Source organism: Mytilus californianus, unplaced genomic scaffold, assembly GCF_021869535.1.
Source record: "Mytilus californianus isolate M0D057914Y unplaced genomic scaffold, xbMytCali1.0.p SCAF_7, whole genome shotgun sequence".
In the NCBI taxonomy this organism is placed as follows: Eukaryota; Metazoa; Mollusca; class Bivalvia; order Mytilida; family Mytilidae; genus Mytilus; species Mytilus californianus.
Genome location: NW_026262723.1, coordinates 91,907,718 through 91,917,576, shown reverse-complemented (window position 1 = coordinate 91,917,576; position 9,859 = coordinate 91,907,718). Strand labels below are relative to the sequence as shown.

The window sequence follows — 9,859 nt, the reverse complement described above, 5'->3', positions numbered from 1 at the left end:
ATATCAGTATAAGGTTCAAGTAGACAATAATCACATGACATCTTAATAATTTCATGGATATTTTACAATTATCCGATGTTATTACGGTTTTGTTATTTAATTTGAAAGATACACGATATATATAATTCATTCATAGACAGCCGGCAAAATTGAACTCCAACTGTGACTTGATTCATTATTAGTGAATGTTTACATTGATCAATTATCAATAATTGATTTTACGTCGCTAATTAAACTGAAATACAAGTGTAAAAACGTATTCGATGTTGGACATGTCTATAAAGGCAGACAGGGTTCATAGGTAGAACAACAATAATAATATTGTAACACTTTTAAAATTAAGTTTAAATTTATCCGATAATACGTCGTTTAATATGTTATAATATTGTGAATAAATTTCTTTGTTAATAAATATCCTTTCCTAATCTCATTGATGCGGAACAAAGTCACTGTGCGTCATTGACCAATGAAACGACGGCAACATATTATGAGAAGTGATTAGGCGAGGCAGACGGCAGAAGTGCCGGAGTTAGCAGACGTGTTTGTCGCGAAACAACAAATATTCAAAATGAACGGAGTGAGCAACGGCCACAGTTCTGCCGCTTTACAGTGGAAAGTTGGCCTGGTCAATTATGCAAACAAATATCTTACAGCCGAAACATTTGGATTTAAAGTGAATGTTACAGGAGCGGCTTTAAAGAAAAAACAGACCTGGACATTAGAACAGGATTTAAATGAAGAAGTTGTATACATAAAAAGTCATTTAGGAAAATATTTATCAGCAGATAAATACGGGAATATAACGTGTGATGCTGGTGAGGATGAATTTGATGCATCCGCAAAATTTGTGATAGAATATGCCACCGACGGGTCTGGAAAGTGGCACTTCAGGAATGTTCAACATGGTAATTACTTAGGTGGAACTGATGAAAATTTGAAATGTTTTGCCAAAACTCCAACAAACGCAGAGCAGTGGACTGTGCAGTTGTCCATACACCCACAAGTTCACTTGCGGAACGTCAACCGCCGACGCTACGCGCACCTAAACAATGATGAGATACAGTGTACAGAGGTAACGCCATGGGGACAAGATGCGCTCATCATTCTAGAGTTTGTTGACGGGAAATACGCACTGAAAACTTGTGACAACAGGTATCTTCATAAAAATGGTCATCTAGTAGAAAATTTGGACAATGACAGTTTATTCTCTCTTGCAGTCAAATCTGGACAACATTCTGGACTGGCTTTTCAAGATTCAGAAGGTCGCTATTTAACAGCTGTTGGTTCCACGGCCTCTATGAAAGGAAGAAACAAAACAATAACAAAGGACGAACTGTTTACAATAGAAGACAGCCATCCACAGATTATTTTGATAGCTTATACAGGGAAAAAGGTTTCAACTAAACAAGGTAGGTTAAAATTAAATAACTTATTATTAATTTGTATACGCAGACTTTTGATAATATTATACCCAATATTATTATTGATAATCTGGAGTATTATAAAAGTCAATAAATAATCTGTGGTGAATGAATTAGTCATGAAACCGCGTGAGTCACATGCTTTAATTGAAGACACATACACAAAGAAACTGTGTGCGAACTCGGAAACCTTGAGAAATTGAATTTGATATTATAACCAGAAGGCAATATCTTGCAGACTGTTGAACGATGATTAAAATAATCCAATCAGACAGCAAACACAAAACAAATCAAATTTTGGAACATGTGTCACAATTAAATAATAATAAAATGAAATTTGTCAACAGGTTAATAAATAATGACTAATTACTATGTTGAAATTAATTTTTATATGACGTATCGTAGGATTGTCACATTGTAATTCTACATAGTACATACATGTACTTTGTACGTGTAATGAGCTTGATATTTGAAGTGGCCTATTAATTATTAAAGTCAAATAAAGATATTTGAATTTAATAAAACCATACGTTGATAACGAATATGAAATATGACAATCAGGAAGTGATAAGAGGCAGAATGCACAATATTATATAATACACAGGTGTTAGAGAGTATATATATCTGTCTACTTTTTGTGGAATTTGATACCACTGTATCTGGGGAAACTTGACGCACGTGTTATCAGGGGTTATCTCAGATAGCCACCGTCAACTTTAATAATTATAAACACCATACGTCGAACTGCATGAATCAAACTGAAATGCATCTTTTTGTACTTAGGCACCGGCTATTCATCTTGTGGTGGGGATAAGATAAGATAATTTTATTGGTTCAAAATCCAAAATTATAGGATTGTTACCAAGACAATACAAAAACATAAAAAAAAAAAAAAAATCTGGCCATATTTATAAACATTATATATATATAACTGTATATCCCCTCCATTATAAAAAGAAAATATTGTTACAATAATAAATGAATGTATATAATCTCTGCTGAGGAGGTGGTACCACAAAGTTATTAATATGTATATTAATATGGGGTGATATGTTTAAACATGTAAATAAACTGTTCGATTTCTAAATTTCTTGAGGAAAAAAGATTGTTGTAAAAAGCAGTAAAAAACAGTTTGTTTCTTAAGAAAAATAATTTAAAGAATATACAATGAAAAAAAATCTTGATCATTTATGTTATTGAAAAAAAAGTATATTGATTTAGATGAAAGCTGGAAATAAAAAAACAACATTCTGTGTAAAACATTTCTGCCCATTGACGATATTCGGCGTTAAGTTCGTACAATACGTATCTTTGTATATATAATGTATATATAATGTAAATTTTCGCCCATTTGTGAAATTTGGAGTTTTTGTCTGATGTTCTGTCGTGTTCATCGTCAGTCTTTTATTTGGGCTATTTGATGTTTATTATAATAATTGTATTAGAGCTGGTCTGTAGTTGGGGCGTATTAAGAATGACTATTTTTTGGTAAAATCGTGTTGTATGGTTGCTATCTCATTGGAGTTCACGTTCCATTTTACATAATCATATACAATGAAATATTCTGGACAAAAAATATTTACTTTTAAATGACTTTGCTTTCAAGGTGTTGATATAACAGCAAATCAGGATGAAGAGACAGACAACGAAACATTCCAAGCAGAGTATGTCAAATCTCGTGAGAAATGGGCCTTTAAAACAATACACAACAAGTATTGGACCTTTGACCAGGTCACGTCTGGTGTTCAGGACAAGTCTTCGGAAATGTAAGTTTTATAATATACATATACATACATGTATATCACATGCAGACCAAAACACTTCAATGACAGCTTAACACTAAATGGTCCTGAATGACCACCGAAATCATTGTCCATAATACGCTTTCTGTTGTGTTTACATGAAAAAAGGGAAACTTTTTAATGAACTTTTTAAAACAAACTCACGACTTGATCGTGAAGAGCATTAAGGGGGTGGGTCTCAGTTTTATTTTTGTCAACTCTGCATATAAAGTTCTTCTTGTGATATACCCTGCACTTGCATGTCAAGGTCAAATATAGGTGGCATTGGCGGATCTAGGGGGAGGGGGGTTCTGGAGATTGGAACCCATCTTTTTCGATTTTTTTATTATAGTTATATGAACGTTTTATGGTGTAAACCCCCGGAACCCTCCCTTTTTTCGATTTTTTTTAATAATTATGTGAACGTTTCATGGTGTTCAGGGGAATTGGGATTCCCCCCTCTTTTCAAAATGACTGGATCCCCGCCTGGGGGATATAATTAGAGGGGTAGTTTACAAATTTATGTTGCTATTCTATCATACTCAACGTATATAAATGCTTATTTCGCTGTATTACTATTTCAGAAAAGCGGAATGTTTGTTCGATTTAGAATGGCAAGGAGATGGGTCAATAGCATTGAAAGCTTGTAATGGTCTGTACATATTCAACAAACAAACCGGCTGTCTTTTGGCCCAGAGCACCACTATTACGGACAAAGAAAAGTTCAAAGTGAAGATTGTCAACAGACCGTTACTAGTCCTTAAATCAGAACATGGATTCGTTGGACAGAAAACCAGTACAAATCTAGAGTACTGTTGCAACAGAGCAACTTATAATATAATCTTTATGGAACCAAGCCCAGAAGGCGGGTCGTACAGATTTAAAGGTAAGCTTTAACTCAGTCGGAATAAAGCGTAAGGTTCCTCGTTACTTAAGATGCACTAGCATTTGTATATGCTTAGTATAGATAGTATGGGCAGTGAATATTTAGCCTTTTTACATTCTCAACATTGAGACGATCTGCAAAGTAATTCCAGTTTTCCAACTTTCATCATGATTAAAGTTATTTCAGAGTCTATTTTGTTTTTCTAAAATTATTTCCTATTTCACGTACAGATCTATGAAATCGTCGACTCACACGGAAGTATATTCACACTTCAATGGTGTATGTTTTGCACTTTAGTCATGTGCACTCATAACATTACACAAAAAAAAACTATTGTAGGAAATAGGAAAACATTCGACAATTTAATGAAAGGAAATTGCTGCAGACAGGTGTGAAAGAGGTGACAATAGACAGACAGCTTAGTATTCAGACAACCAACTATTGACAGCTTTATTAATTTGGCTGACCCCTTTTCTTCTAACGGCTTATAATTTTTCATTAAATGAAATGTATTCAGTTGTTTTTTTCTCACTCAGAGGACCGTAAAATTGCGGTTTTGACATATTTTTGTGATAAGCATTTTTACACTCGATTAAATTTGTATAACAATAAATCTCTTACTGTGTAATTTTTATTTCACTGTTAATTACATAAATTGTGTAGTACATCACCTCGGGATATCTTTGTTGGAATATATTTTGTAAATTATATGAGAAAAAAATGAATAAATCAGTCTTGACCTACATGTGTAGTTCATATTTATTTTTGGGTCAAAAGTTGAAAACTCGTAAATGCTTCTAAAGACATCATCGTTGTTTGCTAAAACAGGTGAGAAAATTATATTTTTATTTTATGTAAATAAATCAATTCGGTAGGTTCATGAAGCGATTTTTATTTACAATTTTAATGTCTTAATTCCGACTGGACATCACCTTATTCAGTCAAAGGAAGTATTGACCCATCCTTAGCAGAAATGGGGAGATCTAAGTAGCCCGTTAGTTTAACAAGGTAGTTTTTGTACCCCATCTCCCTAAGAGTATTCACGGCTGTATCATTTTGGTAGAGTAAGAGTGTTATCACTTGTTTTAATCATGCTGTCAAGTTTTTAATAATAACGTAAAGATCTACTTTTAGATAGATATTAATGTTGCTTTTTTTAATTCTCCAAAAATATAATGTTAAAACTGTTCATTCCTGAACTGATAATTGTAAAATAGATTTAAATTTTCTCCTGAAGACGTGCTATCCAAGTCAGTAGCCTTAATTCAGTGGTTGTCGTTGGTTTTGTTTTTGTCCCCCGCGCAACGCGTTGCGGGGGACATAGAAACACCGGGCGTCCGTTCGTCCGTCCGGTCTTGTTAACGCCTGCCAGATTTTTATGACTTATACCGTCCGGTATCATAGGTTTATATCAGCAATGTCTCGGACAAGTTTGAAAATCAGTGCCGATTAATTATTTTTAAAAGAGTTCTGCCCTTAGAAATGTTGATTATATGTGAATTTGCATTGTTAGCGCTCTCACATGTACAATTTTTGCCAGAATTTTATCAAATTCATATCAAAGGTTAATTAATATCAGCAATGTCACGGACAATTTCGAAAATAATTGCCAATCAAAAAGTTTAAAGAATTATGCCCCTTGGAAATATTATATATATATCAGAAATTGCTCTCAAGTCTCCAACTCTCTAAGATAATTTAAAAAATTTTTAAAAACAGAAAACAATTTTTTATGCCCCCGCTGTAGCGGAGGGGCATTAAGTTTTACCCTTGTCCGTCTGTACGTCCGTCCGTACGTACGTATGTACGTCCCAAAGTTGGTTTCCGTTTTCTAACTTTAGTACCCCCAAGGGTGACTGGGGAATAGAAATATGGTCACCATTGGTCTTCCTCCGACCGGCGGTAAAACCCTCGCTAAAGTGGGGCGTCCGTTTGGCTGTGCGGGATGTACAAATTCGCAGTCACGTCCGGTCAGAATGGGGACGTTAAATCCGATGCCTCGTGTAAAGAAAGTGCCACGTTCTTTGCACGTTAAGAACCCTTGCAACAACTCTTTGAGGGGTCCGTAGGTGGCCTGATGCAAGGCCAAATTTCTGTCCTTATCCAATATACCCTCATTTTCCCGTGGCAGTCCAAATTTCCCCGACCTTCATCCCGGACGGCCTCTATTACAGGACCTACCTATTGTATTAATTGTTAACTTGTTCTCGTCCTGAACATGCATGAAATATTTGCCACTGGACGTTAAGTAACCAACAATCAATCAATCAATCTAACTTTAGTTTGCTTCAACCAAATGTTATGTAACTTATACACAATGCTTATTACCACAAAACACAGATCACTTTTGAATTTTGGTGGCGTCACTTTAACCGTTCTAGAGTTATGCCCCTTTACAAATGGAAAAATTGCTGAATTTTTCGTTTCCGTTCTCTAACTTTAGTTTGCCTCAACCAAATGTTATGAAACTTATACACAATGCATATTACTACAAAATACATATCAAGTTTGAATTTTGGTGGTGTCACTTTAGCCGTTCTAGAGTAATGTCCCTTTACAAACGGAAAAATTGCTGAATTTTTCGTTTCCGTTCTCTAACTTAAGTTTGCCTCAACCAAATTTTATGAAACGTAGACTTAATACTTATTACCACAAAACTCAGATCAAGTACAAATTTGGGTAGCGTCACTTTTACCGTTTTTCAGTTATGTTCCTTTATATCTTTATATGATATGCAAGCGGGGGCACCATCTGTGTCCCATGGACACATTCCCCATTTATTATTAGTCCCCTACCGACGAAGTCGAAGGGGACTTTAGGTTTGCACTCCGTCCGTCTGTCTGTCTGTCCGTCTGTCTGTCCTTCTGTCAGTCCGGCAAATCAGTTTTCCACACTTTTTTTCTTCATGCTTGAAGATATTGATTTGATATTTGGTATATTGTTTTATCATGACAAGTTACAGATCAAGTTCGAATTTTGTTCCGGTCTGATAATTTTGTGCAGAGTTATGGTCCTTGGACTTGGAAAATTCACTCAAATATTCAGTTTTCCGCTCTTTTTTTTCGTCATTCTTGAAGATATTGATTTAATAATTGGTACATTGTTTTATCATGACAAGTTACAGATCAAGTTCGAATTTTGTTCCGGTCTGATGATTTTGTGCAGAGTTAGGGTCCTTTGACTTAGAAAATTCACTCAAATAATCAGTTTTCCGCACTTATTTTTGTCATGCTTGAAGATATTGATTTGATAATTGGTATATAGTTAAATCATGACAAGTTACAGACCAAGTTTGAATTTTGTTTCGGTTTGATGATTTTTTGCAGAGTTATGGTCCTTGGACTTAGAAAATTCACTTAAATTATTAGTTTTCCGCACTTTTTTTCGTCATGCTTGAAGATATTGACTTGATATTTGTTATATAGTTTACACCATGAAGTTATAGATCAAGTTAGCATTTTGTTCCAGTACAATTAATTTTTAACCGGTAGGGGACTATGTATTGCCATGCAATACTCTCAGAATGCTTGTTTGTTTAGTTATTGACATTGTACAGATCAAATATGTGCAACGCGGGGGACATTGAAACTCTGCTCTTATATTAGTTCAACCCTGACTCCGCAAATTTGGTTTTCTCGTTTGAATTGTCTTACATTTTGTCATGTTTTGACTTTTAATAGCTAACTAGATATAAGAAGATGTGGTATGAGTGCCAATGAGACAACTCTCCATCCAAGTCAAAATTTATAAAAGTAAACCATTATAGGTCACAGTACGGTCTTCAACACGGAGCCTTGGCTCACACCGAACAGCAAGCTATAAAGGGCCCAAAAAATTACTAGTGTATAACCATTAAAACGGGAAAACCATGCAACGGTCTAATCTTAGAGAAACGAGAAACACTTATGAACCACATCAACAAACGACAAACTACTGAACATCAGATTCCTGACTTAGGACAGGTGCAAACAATTGCAGCGGGTTTAAACGTTTTAATGGTACCAAACCTTCACCCTTATCTGAAACAATAGTGTAACAACTACATGTATATAGACGGTATGGTTTCGTTTATTGTTGAAGGTCGTACAATTACCTATAGTTGCTTACATCTACATCATTTGGTCTTTGGTGGATAGTTGTCTCTTTTGCAATTATACCACATCTTCTTATTTTTATATTGTATGATTTATGTATTTTTAGGGACCAATGGTAAATATTGGAGCCTGACATCAGACAATACCGTTAATCCAAATAGTGACTCACCTGTAGATTTTATATTAGAATTTCAGCCAGAATCAAAACTTACAATCAAAGCACCTAATGGAAAATTTTTGAAAGGTGAACAAAATGGACTATTCCGTGCAATTGCCGAGGACCAAGCTTCAGCTACTTTATGGGAGTATTAAATCCATTCCAGTATCACTGACCATTTATTGTACAATGTATTTTGTATAACTTTTGTATTAAGCTAAAGATTCTAGTCTTACAATGAAACCGCTTTTATAGGTATTAACAGGAACACTGACTTGAGATGCTCATATTGTGCTTTTCAGAGAATTAAATTTATAAAAAAAACTACTTTACTCTTTAAAGCTGTTGGTAGACATTATTGATTATTTTTCAGACTGACAAGAGGGATAAAGCATAATTGTCAGTGGTCGTATTTCTCCATTGAACCCCTCCCCCGATATGTGACAACCCTTCCAAAATAAAAGAAAAATGAATCTTCCATGTTATGGCTGAATAGGTTGGTAAACCTTTTTTAAAATTTGCAGGAAGATATATAATAGGTCTACAATCAGTTCTAATGTAGTTCACAATCTCCGATCGAACAAACATGGCCGCCAGATGCAATCTTTGATTCTAATTGACCAAGTTTCGAAAAATCCAATTAATTCTTTAGTCTTTAGTGGATGAATGATCGGAAGACCGTCCCTTTACTAACGATCCTCAATTAATGTTAATCGGATTGGAAACATTGTGGCATTGGTGGTACCCGTTTTAACCTTATGGAAAGTCGCAAGCCAAATGTTATCTGAAACTGCATTGCAAATTGCAACGAAACTCGGCAGGAAATTGACGTCTGGAAAGTATAGCGAAAGTGATAATCGTTTGATTCGAATCGAGTGCCAGTCAATCCTCGATTTTTACTGTCCAATTCCTCTGAAGGTTTTGTCCTGTGGCTTGACTTCGATTGTTCCTGTCAGTGAGTGTATAAGAAAAACCAAAAATCAATGTTTATTTTCAGTAAAGTACAGAACAAGTAAAACACAAATTTTGCTTTATGTGCTACATATAGATCATGAGGATACTTCTGTCCAATTTGTGTTATATTCAATGAAGATTTGATAAAGTATTTCAAGTTTTATAATCTTTAACAACAAATGTTAACTAAAATGAAGCAGTCCATTTATAAAAAAAATATAAACTGTTGACACGGAGATATGTCTCGCCTATCGGCATAAAATTCAGAAAAAGACAATCTGATGGACAGCAAAATTGCTTATTAATTCAGTCACTGGACCATGATCTAGTGGGCAGGGCCTGAAAATGGTCAACAAACTGAGATGTACAGACAGTAATGTAACTTTATAGAAAATATCGTTGTTTATTGTAAGTAGTTCCTATCAATATAACTTCAGCAGAAAAACTTAACATTGAAAATTGCTAATTAATTCAAAGTCACTGGACCATGTCCCAGGGGGCAGGGCCTCAAAATAGTCGTCAAACTGATATGTACTGATAGTAATGCAACTTCATACCTAATATCA

General features: G+C 34.8%; 1 protein-coding gene across 1 annotated transcript; it reads left to right on the top strand.

Moving 5' to 3' along the window:
- Positions 1 to 445: 445 nt before the first annotated feature.
- Positions 446 to 8,666, top strand: LOC127708681 (protein singed-like). Its single transcript, XM_052213792.1, has 4 exons — positions 446 to 1,409; positions 3,028 to 3,187; positions 3,787 to 4,088; positions 8,289 to 8,666. Exons 1-4 carry the CDS (start codon positions 569 to 571, stop codon positions 8,492 to 8,494), a joined length of 1,509 nt encoding a protein of 502 aa, XP_052069752.1. The 5' UTR covers positions 446 to 568; the 3' UTR covers positions 8,495 to 8,666.
- The last annotated feature ends 1,193 nt before the right edge of the window (positions 8,667 to 9,859 follow it).